The 18,572-nt window shown below is 55.2% G+C and overlaps 1 protein-coding gene and 1 long non-coding RNA gene across 9 annotated transcripts in view; one reads left to right on the top strand and one right to left on the bottom strand.

Annotated features, from left to right (window-relative positions):
* The first annotated feature begins 4,104 nt into the window (after positions 1 to 4,104).
* On the top strand, positions 4,105 to 10,709 carry LOC121108748. 2 transcript variants are annotated; one of them, XR_005843407.2, is made up of 5 exons: positions 4,105 to 5,120; positions 6,708 to 8,633; positions 8,786 to 10,043; positions 10,257 to 10,400; positions 10,502 to 10,709. It is a non-coding gene; the product is annotated as an uncharacterized LOC121108748 (long non-coding RNA). The 2 variants fall into 2 exon arrangements; XR_005843408.2 differs by lacking the exon at positions 10,257 to 10,400.
* Positions 6,974 to 18,572, bottom strand: part of LOC121108746 (coiled-coil domain-containing protein 81-like) — a 52,732-nt gene continuing 41,133 nt past the window's right edge. For all 7 annotated transcript variants that reach the window (XM_046906044.1, XM_046906040.1, XM_046906039.1 and 4 more), the window contains 8 exons: positions 10,708 to 18,501; positions 10,490 to 10,551; positions 9,907 to 10,060; positions 9,449 to 9,705; positions 9,208 to 9,293; positions 8,726 to 8,850; positions 8,094 to 8,205; positions 6,974 to 7,787 (listed from right to left, as the gene is read on the bottom strand). In XM_046906044.1, coding sequence (XP_046762000.1) covers positions 7,265 to 7,787; positions 8,094 to 8,205; positions 8,726 to 8,850; positions 9,208 to 9,293; positions 9,449 to 9,705; positions 9,907 to 10,060; positions 10,490 to 10,551; positions 10,708 to 10,834 — 1,446 coding nt within the window. In that variant the 5' untranslated portion in view covers positions 10,835 to 18,501 and the 3' untranslated portion in view covers positions 6,974 to 7,264. The remainder of the gene's footprint in view (positions 7,788 to 8,093; positions 8,206 to 8,725; positions 8,851 to 9,207; positions 9,294 to 9,448; positions 9,706 to 9,906; positions 10,061 to 10,489; positions 10,552 to 10,707; positions 18,502 to 18,572) is intronic.

Consider the following 18,572-nt stretch of genomic DNA (forward strand, 5'->3'; position numbering starts at 1 on the left):
TACACCCACGTGCAAAGACTTCCCCGCACACACGCCTGTGCATTCACACACATGCAAGCGCATCCTTGCACAGCCCTGTGTGCGCACTCCATTCGTGTGCACGCAAGTGTGTGCAAAACCCAAAAGCCTTGTGCAAAGACCTTGATGCACGCATTCGTGTTCATGCATACACACACATGCGTGCACACCATCCTTCTGCACACCCACGTGCACAAAGACACGAGCGCAGCTCCAGCCTTGCACACAGCCATCTGCACGCACACACGTGCAAAACTTTCACCCGCAGACGCCATGCACACGCCCACGTGCAGTGCACACTCTGATGCTCAGCACCATCTCTGCACACCCCCCCGTATGCACACATACCTGCACTCACAGCTCGAGGACAAAATGCCGCTCACGTGGCACAGCCAACACGCAGGCAGTTGGTAATGTCAGGAGGAAAGGTGCCCCGTTACGCTCATTCATTCTCCTGTCTTTAATGAAGGCACTGGGGCACAGCTGGAGGCCCATCCTGAGATGTGGATTGCTGCAAGGTTCCTCATCAGTGGGCTATGGGGGTCCTGGGATGGTGATGGGGGTCCTGTCAGGGACTGTGGGAGTCGGAGAACACAGGAGGGGTCTGAGGCATAAAGGGAGGTCTGAGCCTCCCTCAAATCGGAGGGATCCTTGAAGAACCGTGGGGGACGTGGGGTGCAGCTGGGGACTGTGGGGCTCTGCGAGGTCCCAGGTTGGCGGTGGGGGAGGTGTACCGGGTCAGAGAAAGTACTTGAGGAGCTATGTGGGGGAGGTTGTGGGGGATATAGAATGGATATGACAACACAGCCTGCAGGAGCAGAATGCTGTTCAGGAGAAGACAAGATGTGGGCTGCAAGAGGGATGCAGGAGTATGGGGTGCTATGGGAGGATGTGGGGAGCAGTTTGAGGTAAAAAAAAAAAAAAAGGAGGAAGGGGGCAGCGGTGTAGGAGGGGTTTCATTTCTTCCTGAGAGGGGACTGGGGGTCCATGCAGCCCAAAGGTGGGGCCCTGAGCCGTAACCCCACATGAGCCTTAAGCCAAGATGATCTCATCACCCTGTATGTGCATGACACCATGGCTATATGTGACCCACAGCCCTGGGTGAACCACACCCCCACAAGACCCTGTGACTCCCTGACCCTTCCTTCCCCCAACACGCTGCGACCCAATGCCATGTGGCCCCAGAACTCTGGGATCCCTGCCCCCACCTCATCCCAACAAACCCAACTCAACCAACCCAACGGGAGCAGAAGGAACTCACTGAGGAGAGTGAAGTAACGCCACAGCAATCAGGAAGGAGCTTTGCTGCTGCACGAAGAGCTGTGCCTGATGGAAAATCAGGGATGAGAGCGTTTCTTGCACACCCTGCACGCACGTGGGGGGATGTGCTAGGACGTGGGGAAGCCTTACGGGGTGGTGGGGCAGTTAAAGGACGCCTATGGGAGGGCGACAGGGGCACTTTGGGGCAGCTATGAAGCAGAGCAACACCTAGGAGCTGCCTTGACCCAACACACAGCTTGTGGTGGAACTGCTGCTGGCCATGGGCCGTGGGCAGTGATGGCGCTGCTCTAGGATGGCTCTGGGGATGCTATGGTTCATACTCATGGAATCTCTTCCTTAGCCCTCCACTAACCCCTGCACTCCCATCTTACCCCCCAAGATGAGGGTCAGGGGCAGATGTAGAGTGCTATACTACAGCGGCCCCAGAGCCACCCTAGAGTACTTCCTGACCTAGCCAGTAACAGACCCATCACTGCCCTCAGCCTCATATGGGCTTACGGTGCTCACACAGTTAGGGGTCATGTGGAGCCTTGGGCTCATGCAGAGTTATATGGGGTTCTGGGCTCACGTGGGGTTATGGATCAGGGCTCCACCTTTGGGCCAAAGGGAACCCCAATCCCCTCCCAGGAAGAAATCAACCAGTGCACTCCAACACCACCACACATCCTCCATTCTCACCCCAAACCGCTCCCCATGTGCCCCCACAACCCCTACGTTCCTGGACCCACAGTGCCCCTCACATCCCTTTCACCCACAGCTGTGCCCTACACCTGCTCCAGCCCCGCATTCCTCTCCTGCAGCAGCCACCCCTGCCCCAGCACCCTATAGCTGTACAAGAGCTTGATGGGGATGGGGCTGAGGAGGGCCCTCAGGTGGGCTATGGGGTTCCTGGGATGGTGACAGGGGTCTTGTCAGGGACTGTGGGAATCGGTGAGATCCCGGGGTTGGGGTCTTGGAGGTGGGAAAGGAGGTCTGAAGGAGGAAATAGAGGAAACACGGGGGTCTTGAAGGAGGCCAGTGGGTTACATGGGGTGAAGCTGGGGACTGTGGGGCTCCGTGTGCGTATGGGCCAGCTACGGGGGAGGCGTACCGGGTCTGAGGAGGTCCTAGAGGGTGTATGGGGCTCTGTGGGGGGCTACAGGGCGTCTCTAGGGGTCTTGCTGGGGAAACACTGGGCTGGATATTGGGGCTTTGAGAGAATGATGGGTGGGCTGTCATGGGAAAGGAAAGAGCAACCTTGGGGAAAGCAAGGGACAACCAGGAGGATGGAAGGGAATCCTACAGGAATGCAAGGGGAATCCAGGCTGAGGCACGGGGACAGCTAGGGGAGGAACAGGGGGACGTCCCAGCAACTGACTTCTTCTTTCACAGCCACATCTTCTACTTCCCAACTGAGCTGCAAAGCTGCCAGACGAGCTGCAGTACCGCTGCCCGGCTCCTGCCTGGGTCAGAAAGAGCTGCACGTTAACGGGGTGCAATTGACATTCAAAAGCCAACTCCATCACGGCAGTCACACAACCATCCCCTTCAGTATCTCTTACAGGCAGACGGCCATGCCCTTGCACAGGAACCATTCCTACGGAGCAAGGGAAGTCCTTCACTGCCTTAGGACGTGAGTAATAGGGGAAGGGCCCCAAACCATTCAGAACATGCTTCAGAACATGCTATCGAGCCACCAACTTTGGCAGCTAAACACACCTTCTCCTTCAAGAATTAGCAAGACCAATTAATGCACCCTGCTGCTGGAGAGGGCTGTGCTGCATCTCCTGGTGCCACCCTTGGGCTGTCATCGCACTCCCCACCCACAGCGCACTTTGAAGCGCCGCAGCCTTGCAAGAAAGAACAGAGAGCAAGGAGCTCTGCCGGGCATTTCCTGTGACAACACAGAGATGAGCCGTACAGCCCTTGCTCTCAGCACACACACCTCTTCTCTTACCAGCCGTTCATTCCTGCACAGCGCTGCTCAAAGCCCTCCTCCACCTCTCCCTTCACAACGCCATACGCAGCCTTTCCCCAGCGACGAGCTCTGGGCTCTTTCATGCCTGGGCCATCATCGGGGCCTGCAGAACAAACCTGGCACTTCAGAGGTTTCATTAGACAAGCGCTCTGCTCTGTCCAGCAAAATTCACCATCTTAATTCAGCACTTTCAGTGAGCGACCTCTGGAAATGTGTGTGACACATCAGGAGATGCTGAACCAAAACCTCCTGTAACCCCCCACAACCCCCAAGAGCCACCCCTACAGCCCCCCACGGCCCCACATTACCCTACAGCCCCCTCAGCTCCCACATCCCCACCACATCTCCCCCACTGCCCCTACACCCACAGACCACCTCAGCCCCGGGGGGCACCGGGAGCAGCGCTGGCGGCTCGGGGGGGCCCGGCCCGGATGCGGGCAGCAGCGCTGCGGCGGTGGGGGCCCCGAGTCCTTCAGCCGTCCCAAATCCCCGCATCCCACGGCCGAGCGGAGGGGAGGGGAGCGGAGGGGACGGCGGGGGGATTCGGGCCGCGCTCGGTTCCTCTCCCCGGCATGGAGCCGTTCTCCCGCACACCTCCGGCGCCGCTGTCCTCAGCACCGCTCCCGTCATGCCGCGCTTCCGTCTCGGTGCTGCCCGCATCCGGGGAGATAGCCACCGGGGGCGGGACGGAGCTGCCGCTGACCATTGAGGGGCCAGCGAGGTCGAGACGGAGCTGCCGCTGACCAATGAGATGCCGGACGGAACGGGATGGACCTGCCGCTGACCACTCAGAGGCCAGCGAGGGCGGGATGGAAATGCCGCTGACCAATCAGAGGCCGGCAGGGGCCGGCGCCGAGCTGGGAGCGCAGCGGACTCCCGGAAAGCAGCGGCAGCGGCGGGAAGGGGCTCCAAGGAGCAAAGAATGGCGGCGAGGCGCTGCCGGGAGCAGCAGAAGGCAGCGAGGAGAAGCCGTGAAGCTGCAGAGCGGCGGAGTTGTCTTTTCTCCTTGCCAGGCTTGAATCTTCCTTCCGCCTTGCTGTGCTGTGGGGAGCAGCTGGAGGCGATTCTCTTGCATGAGCGAGGGGTGCAGCCTGGTTCCACCCGGCCCTGAGCTCACGGAAGGGCTGGCTGCCCGCAGGGAAGGAGCTCTGCTTGAGCTCTGCTCCTGGGTGGGCTTTTGTGTGCCCTGTTCCTCAGGAAGGGGTAAGCAGTGCTGGGGTTATTTGCTAGATGGAGTGCGTTTGTGTTTCTTGGCTTCCTGAAAGCTGTGTCTGTCTTTTTCACTGCCGGCTGGAGAGACTCGGGGGAGAAAGCGTTGTGCTTGATGGCACGGTTTCCTTGGGCAAAGGATGCTTTGGCAGCAGAGGTTTGCTGTCAGGAGGCATGAAAGCACTGAAGCCAATGCTGCCGTGCCCTGGGCCCAGAGACATCATCTCCCAGCACGTCCCTGGCGGTGGATGTGTGCAAGCTCTGTGTCTGCCAGTGGTTGCTCCAAAGGCTTTGTGGTCAGCTGTGCGTGGCTGTTTTGCTCTTGAGGGCGTGGGAACAGAGGGCAACACGCTGATGGGAGTGATGGTGTCCTGCTCAGCAATGGATGTGCTGGGTGGCAGAAGAGGATTCTTGGCCGAGCGTGGAAAATCTCTCTGCTCCTTCCTGAAGGTGAGTTTTTCCTGGATTGCAGGGTGCCCTGGAGGAGGTGACCCCCACTTGACATCGGTTGGGTATTTTAAAGCAGCTGAGATTAAGGAGACATGACAAAGTTGTGCAAATGTTCCTGGACGTTCCTAGTTCTTGAATTGCCTAAAGGAACACAAGCAATGCAGAGAAAGAAAGAAAGAACGAAAGAAAAAGAACAACAACACCTGTATGTCCTGCACAGAACCCAGCTTTAATAGAGACAAAAATTATTGACGTTCCTTTTTCTTCTTCTCTCAGTGACGGAATTTGCTCTCACCTTCTCTCTCTGCTCTCCTGCTCTCTGCACACGCCTCCCCACTTCTTACATCTTCAGTTCTTCTGTTGAACTCCCATCTTCTTCATCTCTCTTTTTTTTTTTTTTTTTCTTTTTTTTTTTTTTTACCTTTGGAAACCTTTCCTTGATGCCCCCTCCCTCCCTTCTCTCTTCTATCTTTTCTAACCTCTCCTGTCTGCTGTCTTCCTCTCCTCTACTAGATTTTTTTCCCATACTCTTCTCTCCCTTTTCTCTGTTATTTCCCCTCCTTATTCACTCCTCATCATTCTGCGTCTAAACTCCTCTGTTGCTCTTCTTATTCTGTCTCCTCAATGCTCTTTGTTCTGCATCTGCACTTCTCTTCTACTACTCTTTCTTCTCTGTATCCTCTCTCCTCTTTCTTCTGCCTCTGCACTCCTCTCTGCTTTGCTTTGTCCCCCGTATTCTCACTTGTCTTTCTTCTGACTGCTCTCCTCTTCTGCTCTTTGTTGTTCCCTGTGTCATCTCTCATCTTCTGCATCTGCACCCTTCTGCTGTTCTTTTTCCCGTATCTTCTCTCCTCCTTCTTCTTACCGCACTCCTCTTCTCTTCTGATCTTTCTTCCTTGTGCCCTCACACCTCTTCTTCATCTACACTCCTCTTCTGCTCTTTGTTCTTCTTCACCTGCTCTGTGGCACTGTTCTTCTTTTCACAGCACTGTCCGCTCTTCTCTACTGCTCTGTTCTTTCTCTGCTCTTCCTCTCTTCTCTCTTGCCTCTTTCCTCTCTTTCCACCTCCTGTACTTTTGCTCTACTTTTCATACTTCTCCTCTTCAGCTCCTCTCCACTTCTGCTGTTCTGTCTTACCTGCACCCACTCATCCCTTCTTCAGCTCTTCTCCCTGCCCGCTTGTTTTTCTTACCTTCATCCTCTGTTTTTCTTCTCCTCCTCTTCTGCTCTTCTTTCTTACCTGTGCCTGTTCTTCTCTGCTTTTGCTCTTGTCCTTCTCAGCGTCTGCCTTACCTTTATTCTCTCTTCTCCTCAAGACGGGAAGTTCTTGGAGTGGGTCCAGAGGAGGGCCACTAAGATGGTCAGAGGGCTGGAGCACCTCTCGTATGAGGAAAGGTGAAGGGAACTGGGATCGTTTAGCTTGGAGAAGAGAAGGCTCCTTAAAGGGAGCATCTAAGCAGGAGGGGGAATGGCTCTTTCCGAGGGTGGGTTGTAATAGGAGATGCAGGAGTGGTCTTCAAGGGAGACAGGGGAGGTTTAAGTTGGATCTGAGAATGAAGTTTTTCCCCGAGAGGCTGGTGAGGCACTGGAACAGGTTGCCCAAGGAGGTTGTGGATGCCGCATCCCTGGAGGCATTCAAGGCCAGGCTGGAGTTGGCACGGGGCATTTTGGTCTAGTGGCTGGCAATACTGCACATAGCGGGGCGGGGGGTGGGAGGTGAAACTTGATGGTCACTGTGGTCCTTTTCAACGCACGCCATTGTATGATTCAGTGATTCTGTGATTCTTTATAGGACGCAATCTTCCACTTGGAAAGGGCCTCCCAAGGATCCCTGGTATCCTGTGAGAGCTCTGAGCTGCCGCACCAATTTGAAGCTGACTTCATTTTTGGTCTTCCCCTTCAGCAGAAAAGCTCAGACAGCTGAGCCAAGCGAGACGCTGGATTTCCTTTGGCATCAAGGAAAGCATCGTGAGATGTTCTGATGCCCTCTCACAATTCTTTCTCCCTCCGCCAGCACCAGAGCTGGCGTCCAAAGACGCAATGACACTGCCACAGGCATTGTGGAGATTTCTATGGGATAGGGCCATGGTAAGGCTTTATTGACAGAGGGAGGGACAATGAAGATTGGATGTCAGGGAGAAGGTCTTTCCAGAGACGGTGGTGAGATGCTGGAAGCGGATGCCCAGAGAGCTTGTGGACGCCGCGTCCGTGGCAGTGTTGAAGGCCAGGTTGGATTGGGCACTCGGCAGCCTAGTCTAGGATTAGATATGATGCAGATGGGATTCAAGCATCTGTTTTGCAGCCAGCTCGAGTGGAGCTCTTGGAGCTCATGGGCGCCCCATGCCCGCATCAGCGTGGGTAGTGTGTGCCCTTCCTGCGCGGTGGGGCTTTGGTGTTTGGAGGCTGATGCTGAGGAGACTGTGTTTCTTCGTTTATCGGTGGCAGAAATCCAGCTCTGTCAGCAGAGGACTCCTGCGGCTGGCTGGCCTCAGCCTGAGATGTTGATGCTTCCATCTCCTCAGGTTCTTTCTGCCTGCTCTTCTTAGCCCTGCGCCTGAGAAGTCTGACTGAGTCGCATGCCAGAAGTGGAAGCCGGGATGGAGTGCCTTGCGATGCCTGCGACGGGCTGGACTGAGCCCTTGAGGAAGGTCTGGAATCGTTGCTGAAAGATTCGTTGGCTTTGGGCAACTTCAGCACCGCAGCCACACGATGGGCTTTTTCCGCTTCCCGTTCTTCCTCACGGAAGCTCACGTGTTTGGTTCCCGGGGCTCGGCCCAGGTCTTCTTGGCTGTCTGTTTCTGCCTGGCCCTGCAGCTGGCAGGTCAGCGGCTGCTTTTGGTCTTCAGGCACTCCAGGGATGGCTGGCAGCAGACTGAAAGGACAGAGCAGGAGGGGTCCGCCTGAGTGGGTGATGGCTTTGGGGCCGCATCCTGCAAGCCGGAGCCAGGACCCTTGGCTGCAACGCAGCCTTCCCCACAGACAGCTCACCGGCTGCCTTGTGGCTCTCCCCCGTGGGATCCAGAGAGGGGCCAGCCCTGTGAGCTGGGGGGCTCTGGCGTCCCCATCCCAGCACTATTGGGCAGCCAGAAACAGGGACCCTTTGGGGCTAGGGAATGGGCTCTCGTTGGCTCAGTCAATCACCCCCATGCACATGCCAAGCCAGAGCCTCCAGCCTCACCTGGACGTAGAGCTCTCCTTGCGCAGTAAGCTCCTTATCCTTCGGAGTTTTCCTCCATCTAGACTGTCCGAGCTCAAGCGTTTGATGTAGGTTGGCTTGCCAGCAAATCTCACTGGGATTGGGAAGGCAGAGGAGACTCACCGTCAACCCTTTGGCTCACTCACCAGGGGCGCTCAGGCCTGTTCCCAGAACATGCGAGAGGGCCGCTCTGCTCCCCCCACTGCTGACATCTGTGCCGCCCGCGGACCCTCCCTGAAACCATCTCTGGCCCCACTTCTCCTCTCTGCCATCTTGGGACTCTCTTTTGGGAGTGCATTAGTGACGGTGGCTTTGGGAAAGCGGAGCTGGGTGGTGACGATGAGCTGACAGGGTGACTTTTGGGGACCATATCCTTTTGTTGGGGGAGGGCGGGGCCTAAGGTGCCGAGGTGCTCCTGCCATAGCCAGGGATGGGGGCACGTCACAGCCAGCGCCTTGGTTTTGGAGAGGCCAACAATTCCTCGTGGGAAGAGGCCGTGCTGAGCTGGCGTGAAGCTTTGACGTAAGTCAGAGCCCTTGGCTGATGGTCAGCAAGGGATTTCCCATCTCAAGTTGGTGGCTTGTGCTTTGGAAAGGCGCTGGATGCTGCTTTACCTTTCTTGCCCTGTGCGAGAGGTGGCAAAGCCTCCTCTTCCTTTGGTTTCCCCTCCGCAGGGATGCCTCCTGAGGACCTGCGGGATATCCCAGGTGGTGGTTTGGGTACAAACTCCATTTGAAACCTGTACGCGAGGAGACGACAGTGAGCGGTGGGACGCAGCGCTCCACCAATCCTTGTTGCTCTCTCTGATTGCCTGCTGACAGGCCCATTTTCATGCTGCATGATGGCCACTGCTTTCTAAAGGCTTCAGCAGGGCCAGGCTGAGAGCAACCTGATGTGGCGGTAGGTGTCCCTGTTCCCTGCAGGGGAGTGGGACTAGGTGCCCTTTCCGGGTTCCTTCCAGCTCAAATGATGCGATGATTCTATGCCATATCCTCGTGGGCAGGGCAGGGACACCCATGGTCACCAGGAACAAATGCTACGGCATGAGAGCTGAGCAGCTGCAGCAAGCAGCAGCTACAGCCCCCAACATACTCACTTGGGAAAGACGACGAGGCAGCCAGAGAGTGCCAGGGAGGCCACCGGTGCCGCTCGGGACACCACCATGTCCAGCAGCCAGGGGGCCTGCAGGGGAGGAACAGGGAGGATGTGGGACGTCCTTGTGACGGCTGAGGCACTGGGCGCACAAGGAGCCCAAGGCAGGGAGGGCTGACGGCACCGCAGCACTTGCACGGCGCGAGCAGCTGGCCAGGTGCTGGTGGTAGAAAGCTACAGCTCACCTTGAGAAGAGCTTTCCTGAACTTCTCTTTCCCTGACAGCTTCTCAAGGAAGTCATAATAGAATTTCATGTGGAAGGTCAGTCCATCGATGTGGAGCACTCCAATGTCCTTGAAGACAACGGCAACGTTCTCCCCATTCTTCAGGCAGCCAGAGAGCAGGGACACGGTGCTTTGGATGCAAGCCTGCGCTGTCTGCCAGGTCACAGAGGCAGCTGCGGCCACCTCGCTGCTCTTGAGCGGCTCCAGCTTCCTATGGGCTGAAAAATGGGAGGGACGGAGTTGATGATACGGTTGGTTTTCCGCAGTGCTTCCCTGGAACTGCTTCTTGTGGCCATCAGCCAGAACGGCCCCATGTTTGGCTGGGCTCCTCCGAGGGGGAGGTTTGCTTTGGAGAATGGAGGCGGTGGCCCTGTTGGCCCTGTGCGTGAAGCCAGCAAAGCTTTAATCCTCCCTCCTACCTGGCAGGGACTCCCTGCGGGGCTTGAGGTGGTGCACGGCTATGAGGTTTCCAGACAAGTGAAAGACGGGCCAACGCAGAGTCACGGTCCCGTCCTCAGTCCTGATGTCTCTGGAGATGGTGTCAAAGGATCCGAAGGTGGGAATCCAGACCCCCTACAAGTGGTAGAGAGAGGAAGGGCGGCAGGGTTATGGGCCGGCCGGCTGGAGGAAGAGCCCATGTAGCGGTCCAAGGCAGGGACGGAGCTCAGGAGCCCTCTCCCGCTGTTCAGAGGAATGAGCCAGGGCATCAGGAATGGCTTTGGGAAGGGGCTGCACAGTCCTCTCCTTCCCCTCGCCCTCCCAAATGCAGCACAGCAGTCAGGGCAGAAGCAGCCTGATGGGATCCAGAGGCTTCCCGCGAGCGGGATCAGCCCTGAGACAGGACAGCGCCCAGCACAAGTGATCCTGCGGGATTTGCAGGAAGCCCATGGCATGCCCAGTAGAGACACGTGGGGTGATTTCCTGCTTTCTGTGGAGGGGAAGAGTGGGAGGAAGTCTTGGCTGAGGAGGACAGGGAGAGGAGGAACCCGGCAGCCAACCCACCTTCTGCACCAGGAGGTGCTCTTGTACGTAGGCGGCCACCGCATCCCAGACGGCAACTCGCTCTGGAGGGCAAAGGAAAAGCGGGTCACACTCTGCACCTGCCGCTTCCCGGCAGCCCTCCCGCTGCCAGGCGGGAGTGAGGTGGCAGATGGAAAGTGTCGTCTGCGTGCCAGGATTGGCTGCAGCAGCGCTCCTGTGGTGGCTGTGGAGCCATGTACCTTCGGTGTCGGTGCAGGTGGGTATGGAGGCACGCCTCGCTGCGGGGCCATCCTCGCAGAAGCTCATCCTGTTCCGCCTCGTGCCAGCGGGTTGCTCCTTGTTGGCGCCAGCCATGCCGGAGCTCATCCCTTCAGGTGCGTCTGCTCTCTACCAGATGCTCCTTCAGGATGCAGGACCCACCAGCGTGCACCGCCTTCATACCCCTCCCGGGTGGCCGTGTCACAAACGTCGCCACGGCGACGCGGTGACAGCGTGGCCAGTGCTGGCCGCCGCCCATGATGACGCTGGCACCAGCAGCCTGCTGCCCACCCCGGGTGGCAGTGCTGGCACCTCTCTGTTTCCTCTCTCTTCTCTTCTTTGCTCTCCATGTTATGTGACTCGTTTTTCTTTAGTAGCCGTTGCCTGAATTGATCTTCAAGTTGTTGACACAGAAACAACTCCTGTTCCAAAGGACTCTACGCGTAACGTTAAAGACCTGTTGCCAGAAGGTTTCTTAGTTTTGCCTGGCAGTTTTTTCCTTGATTCTTTGTTGGAACGCTCACTGAATTACCCGGCATTGATCCTCGACGTCATTGTGGTGACTGCGTCGCACCCGCAACCCTAGCGGGCAGGGAGTGCTGTGTTTGGGGGATCTGCACCTGCACTCCCCTTCTGCTGTCCTTTCTTCCCTGTAGCCTCGCTTGCTTTTGCATTTGCACTTCTCTTAGGCTCTTGGTTCTTCCCTGTATTCTCCCTGCTTTTCCGTCTGCATTCTCACTCTTTTCCTGTTTTTTCTCTTCTGCTTCTCTTCTGCTGTTCTATCCTCTGTGTATCCTCACTGCTCTTTCATCTCTATCCGTGCTCTTCAGTGTTTTTTTCCCCTGCTTCCTCTCCGTACTTCGTCTGCCCTGCTTTTCTTCCCTGTAACGTGACGTCTCTTTTCTTCTGCATCTGCTCTCCTCCTCCTCTTTCTTCCCTGTATTCTCACTGCTCATTCTCGGGCAGCTGTGCTCCTCTTCTGCTGTTCTTTCCTCCTTGTATCCTCACTCTTCTGATGGTTTCCATTGCATCTCACCACTGCTCTTTCACCTGCATCTGCTTTTCTCTTCTGCTGTATGTTTCCCTGCTTCCTCACTCCTCTTTCTTCTGCATTGGCTCTACTCTTCTGCTCTTCTTTCTTCCCTCACTCTTTTTCCATCTGCCCACCTCTTAGGCTCTCCCTTCTTTTCTATCCTCCCTGCTCTTTCCTCTGCATTCTCACTCTTCTCCTGTTCTTATTCCCCTGCATCATCCTCACTCCTTTTCCCTCTGCATCAGCACTGCTCTTCTGTTGGATTTTGTTTCCTGTTGCCAGACTTGTCTTTATTCTGCATCTGCACTCCTCTTCCCCTGTTCTTTCTTCTCTGTATCCTCACTCCTCTTTCTGCTGCCTCTGCTCTCCTCTCTGCTTTTCTTTGTTCCCTGTATTCTCACTTGTCTTTCTTCTGACTGCTCTTGAAGAGAGAGAGCAGGACCCTGCAGTTTGAGAGAGAAGGGCCTCACAGCAAGAAAGGGGAAAGCAGCTTCACAAAGTAGAAACAAGGGGCAAATAGAGATAGTTTAGGTAGAGAGTGTTAGAAAACAAGGGGTTCCAAGCACTTTCACAGACACTGGGTCTGGAATAGCAAGGAGGATGAAGGCCATATAGATGAGGGCTGGAGAGCAGCTCGAAAAAACATTTGGCAGGGAGGTGATTAGTTGTCTACAGGGCAAGTTGAAACTGGTTTGGGGGATGCCCCCCCTTCAGGGTCAGAAGTTTGCAGCGAGGAAGACGACGAGCCTTTGTGAGGAAGACTGCAAGCCTTCATCATCATGACCTACTACGCCCGCGCAAGGGGGGGAGGGACTGCATGCTAATGGGCTCTCGGGAATGTAATGAAGATGTATCTGAATTCCTGTCACCTACTGATTATGTATTAGTTTGACCTATAACTATAGCACCATTTCTCCTGATGGGGTGCAAGTTAGGTGGAACGATCCCCCTTGCACCAGGGTGTACGCGCGTCACCAATAAACACATAGCTGCTCCATATCCTTACTGGCTATAGGGTCTGATTTCCACATGTCAGTCTGTCACATAGGTCTGGGTAGGAACTTACTGGCATTGGCGGGGCCCTTTCTTGCCACTCCTCTGCTATTATCGATTAAATCTATCAAGAAATCATAATGGCTGTTCTCTGTAAAACCAACACGTAACCTTGTTCCTTCTGCAAGCAACCAAGCCCAACACACGCTGGTAGTGTTGGTAGCTTCTACACTGGTAGAAGGGAAGATAAATCCCTGCAACGTGCTGAACTGCTGTGTAGAATGAGCTCTGTTTTAATCTCGTTCCTCTACGATGCTCAGCTTTCCTAGCTTCTCCCCTGCCTAAGCACACACTTCTGTCCCTTGGCATTAACCATCACGCACAGCGGGATCAAATCTGAGCTCTGTCTCCTCCTGCTTCTTTCCAGAAGGATGAGACAAACAGCAGAAAACAACCAGCCTCCACAGCTAACTCGTTTGGGGTTGCTCCGGACGTGTGGATGTTCCCTTCCATGGCCCAGGCGAAGCTCGCTGAGCTGCTCCTCCTTTGTGCAGGGGAAGACCGGTGCAGGTGCAATGCGCTGGCTATGCACAGCATGCCTTTTCCTTGCTTTTCCTCTCCCCGTCTTCCAGGAGCAAACAGCATCTCAACTCTTTCCTTGCTCAGAAACCACTGAGGTAAAAAAGAACTGGCAAGCTTGCTTTCAGAATTACCTTCTCTGTACAACCTGCTGCTTTAAAGCACCAGCTCTCCTAGCAATGACCTGCCTTTGGCATGCTCAGCCTGCAGGGAAAAGTTATTCCTCTGTGTCTGCAGGCTTTGCTCGCATTCCCAGGTGCAAGAGTCAGTCCCGAGCTAAGCCCAGCTTTACCAACAACAGAAATCCAGTTGATGCCAGCTGTGTTTTTCTCTCTTCTGAAACACCGTACTGCTGCAAGAAGCAATGTTGCAAATGCTTCTTTATTGCACAAAAGCTAGGAAATAGCTTTTTTTCTAGAGATTTCCAGACGACGCATACTTTTCAAGGAGGCACCAGGCAAGTGGAGACAACGGAAAGCACTGGCAAGTCAAAGCTTGCTTAAAAGCTTTCATGTGAGACCTAATGGCATCTTTTCCCATGCAGGTCAGCTACGGTGACGATAAACCATGCTCAAAAGCTTCACTGCATGAGAACGCCACATCCAAAAGATTAGAAGCTGCAGAGATATAAATTCATCTCAGCCCAGAAATCCTTCCCTGTGTGTATTGCCTGGAGTTCCGAGACTGCAGAGCCAGAATCATTCTCCTCCTCTGAGTGCAGTCTAGGAGATGGACACCTCCAACCACGCACACTTCCACAGCTCTTCCTTTCTCATCAAGTCAGGCCTTGACACAGGAGATGTTTTTGTCCCCTCTTTTTCCTGAGGTTACCCCCCGCTGCCTCTGTTGCCGTGTTTTACTTGACCACTAACAAAAAAGTATGTCTAAATAATTCAGCCTGGGATTCTTCACGTAGTAATGTAACGCGAGGAGCTGGGGCTTTCCAGAAGAACGACCGTTTTGCTAAGGAAACACGCCGTTTGGGATGGGGACTCTACACAGCTCCTAGGCAGAAGGTGGTGGGGCTCTCACGTCCCTCTGCTCCCAGGCAGGGTCTCCAACACAGTTACCTTGATTTGCATTTCTCTTTTGCCTACTTGCAAGCACACCCCCTTCAGGGCACTTCTCATCCCAGTCTCAGTCCTGTAAGAAAGGCTGTGGCAAATCCACCTGCAGAAAACACTGCCATTCCCTTTAGAAACAAAGAAACCACTCTGCCCTTGCTCCTGAGCCTGGTCCCTGCCTCTACCTGCAGGGCTTGGCTGTCCTGCCTCTGTTCGTGGGCCACTAAATGAAATGCAGACAACAGAGACAAAAAGAGGCAGAGGACTGGCACTAATACTTCTCTCTTGGCGGGAATCTCAACAGAAAGTGCTGTGCTAAAGGTGTGAGGTTCAGGGAACACCCCTATCAAGGCAAAAGACGTAGTATGGAAGCTTTGGTTAGTCTTCTGACTAGAAGAAGAGAAAGGACTATTACCTCCTATTTTATTTTTCTTTCAGTCTCTCTCGTCATGTAGATCTGAGGATGACCAAAGCCTGTTGCCCCAAGCATTGCTGAACCCATCAAAATGGTTGCTCAGAGATATTGCACCGGCACATCGCACAGAACTGTGTAACCTAAGTAGCAAGGGGAGAAGAAAGGGGAGCGGCTAACATTCATTACCTCCCCTAAACTGATAGTCGTTGGCTTCTTGTCCCATCCAAATCCTGGCAAGCAGGATAACAAAGATTTAGTGACGTTTACAACTGTGGTAGGGATTGCTGGATACAACCAGCCACCCAAGGCTGAGCACGCTCTCCGATCCCTTTCGCAATTCTAGAAATACCCAGAAGAGTTCCGTGTTCTCTTGCTTTCATTTCCTTACACGAACCATTTTCAAATGCACGTTGTCATAGGCTGACACAAGATCTAGGGCCTAAAGCCACAGCCACAGAGGTGGACACTGGCCCCAGGGCCTGAATCCATATCTACAGCCAGAGAGGCCGGCACCAGCCCTGTGGCCTAAAAACAAGGACAGAGAAACCGGCACCGGCCTCGGGACCTGGAACAACAGCCACAGCTGGAGAGGCCACTAGCAGCTTTGGGCCTAAAGCCACAGCCACAGCCAGACAAACCAGCACGGACCCTGGGGCCTGAAGCCACAGGCACAGCCTGAGAGACCGGCACCAGCTCTGGGGTCTAAAGCCACAAAAAAAGAGGCCAGCACTGAGCCCAGGCCCTAAAGCCACAGCCTGAGAGGCTGACGCCGGCCATGGGGCTTAAAGCAAAAGCCACAGCCAGGCAGGCCAAAAAAGGCCCTGGGGACTAAAGGCACAGCTTGAAAGGCTTGAAACAGTGCAGGGGCTTAAAGCCACAGCCAAACTTAGAGAGGCCGGCACCTGAAGCCCCAACCAGCAAGGCCAGCACCGGCCCAAGGGCCTGAAGTCACAGCCAGAGAGGCCTACACCGGCCCCAGGGCCTAAAGCCCCAGCCCCAGTCTGAGAAACCAGCACCAGCCCCAAGGCCTGAGGCCACAGCCACACAGGCTGCCATTGATCCCAGGGCCTAAAGCCACAGCCCAAAAGGCCAGCACTGGCCCCGGGGCCTAAAGCCACAGCCAGAGAGGCCGGAACCAGGCCAAGGGCCTAAAGCCACAGCCATGGCACAAGAGGCCAACACCAGCTTTGAATATAAATCCACAGCCCAAGAGGCCTATACCAGCCCGAGGCCTGAAGGTACAGCCACAGCCCGAGGGGGCTACATCGGCCCTGAAGCCTAACGCAACAGCCAGAAAAGCCTGCACCAGCCCCGGGACATCCAGGCGTGCGTTGCTATTGGTTTCTAGTGATTCCTCTGGGACTCCATTGACCACTGTGAAGCCGTATTGGTCTTTTCTGTTTTTTATTGGGCTGCACAAGAGTCGTCTTCACTTCTCCATTCCTGTTCTTCAGATAACCCCATGGGGTGACCCTAAGATGTGGAGCTGGGAGGCGTCCATTTCCTTCGCTTATGATGAAAGCACCGAGGCGATGCGGGCACTCGCTGAGGTCACAACCACTGCTGGGGTGGGAGCGTTTGTGCCACAGCTGGTGAGCAGAGCTGGAGCTCTGGTGAGCGTGCTGCACGCAGAGACTGAGCTCTGGGCCTTCTGTGGAACAGATCACCCTGTGAGAGCCCGACGGAAGCACCGCGTGTGCACTCGTCGGTACTTTCTGCAGGATTCCTGTCCCAAAGGAGATTTTGGGATCGAGGCGGTCTTAGGAAGAGGGAAGCCAGCTCTTTCCAAGGGCCGGGGAAGTTCCTGCAGAGAGAGCCTCTGGAACTTCAGCTTCCTCTGAGCCTTCAGCAGCCATGTCTCAGCAAGGAGACGACCGCGGTTCCAATTGCTGCCGTGTGAGTGGCAAGGTATGGCTGGGCCTCTTCTGCTTGGTGCTTCCGTTTCCTTGTTTTCAAGGGGAAGGGACGGAGCAGGGGGAGCCCTGCTGGTCCTTGGTGACCTCAGGAACCGGTTGGATTCAGCGCTCACTGCTGACAGCCTGGGCTAACAACGTGGACGTGGCTCAGGCTGTCTTTTCCCATAGTGATAATCAGTGTCTCAGCACTTTGATATCCCATCTGTGGCACGATCTGGAACCTCTCTGCAAACCTTGGCTGCCCGTTCCCACCACCGTTTCTCCCTTTCTCTCTTCAGAAGTGGCGCGGTGCGGTTCCCCGCGGTTGGGAGCAGCAGCCAGCAGGCTGCCAGAGATCCAACCGTGCCTTGCAGCGCACAGAGGGACGCAACAGGGACGGACGGTCCTCCCTGCCATACAGAAGTGAGTTTCTTCAGCCCTCTGTCGCAAAGTGTGGAGGAATGAATTTTGAGTATTCCTTCTGAGCGGGTGCAGTGCTGTAGGGGATGTCAAGTAAGCATCCATTTGGAGTGCAGGAAGGAGCAGTGCAAAGTGAACTATCAATCCGTTTGTGTTTGGGCTGTCAAAGTAGCATCTTTCTGTTTCCTGGGGGGACGTGGGCTTACTGCATGATATCTCTGCTGCCGCCTGCTGGTGCCTGTGAAATCAACGTTGTTGATTTTTTACAATGTTTCTGTAGGGATGGATCCTGCGCGTCCATGGAGTGGTGCTGGGCAAGGGGGGAAACGGAAAGCCTCCGCAGGTAAGAAGCTCATGTGAGCTGTGCTATGGGTATGCGCCTCTAAATAGGGCTGCATGAAGGGCAGTGTGTGCGATGGAGGGGAGAGGAAAGGGCACTGCACATCCGTGCTGGGAACCCAACGTTCACCCAAGATCCTAAGATCCCTTACCGTGAGCACTCGAGACATCCTAGCATGATGGCCCATTCTGCAGACCGCAAGGACTGCAAGGACTCTCTTTCAATGTTGTTGCTTCTCCTTTCCCGATTATCACAGAGAGAGGTGCCGAGCCCAACGGAAAGATCTACGCAAAAGCGGTGCAGGAAGTCCTTCTGGAGAGAGCTCATCTCCAGGCTGGAGGGCTTCCTACAACAGCAGGTCCCAGCACAGGGGGAAGACCTTCCCCTGCTGTGTGCCCCCGCTCTGTCTCCAAGTCCTTGGCTGGATGTAAACGCAAAGGCTTGGAAGAAGCGAAGCCAACAGCAGCACAGCTGCCTGCTAACAAAAGAGTGAGGGGGCCGAGCGGAGACAGCGTGCCAGCTCCAGCAGCACACCCTGGGCCTGCTGCAGCGCGGAGCTCCAAGCTAAGAGGTGAGAAGGTGCTGTGGGACCCACCCTGGTGAGCTGCTGCCCTTTTCAAGCACACTGAGTTTGCTCAGGGTTCGCTTTGCTTTTTCCTTCTCTGTGGAGGGGACAAGAGTGGAAGGCTACAAAGTCCAAAGGCAGTGAGGTGCCAGAACACGTAACCCCGTCTCCTTCCATTAACTCCATGGTGGTCTTCTGCACATCCCCCTGGAAATGTCATTCACTGGGAAACTTCCTAGTCCCGTTTCCTCTGTTTTTTTGCTGCCTTCTGCCTGTACGGCACCCCTGTTTCTGCAGTTGTGCTGCTGACAAAATGCATTCATGTTTATTCTTGCTTTCTAGCGAGAAGACACCAAGAGAAAGAGAGGAGAGGGGAATCGATGAAGGCTGCCCTCAGAGCTGCCGCTGCACGTGCAGAGGTGAGTCCTTGGTGAAGGCAGACACGGCTCTGGTTGTTCTCAGGGCCTCTGTCTGTCAGACATGAAAGAAAGAGACTGTAAATTCCCGAGGGAAGAGGTGTCCTGTTTCTACCCTCGCTCCGT

This window comes from Gallus gallus (assembly GCF_016699485.2).
Source record: "Gallus gallus isolate bGalGal1 chromosome 37 unlocalized genomic scaffold, bGalGal1.mat.broiler.GRCg7b 37_unloc1, whole genome shotgun sequence".
NCBI lineage: Eukaryota > Metazoa > Chordata > Aves > Galliformes > Phasianidae > Gallus > Gallus gallus.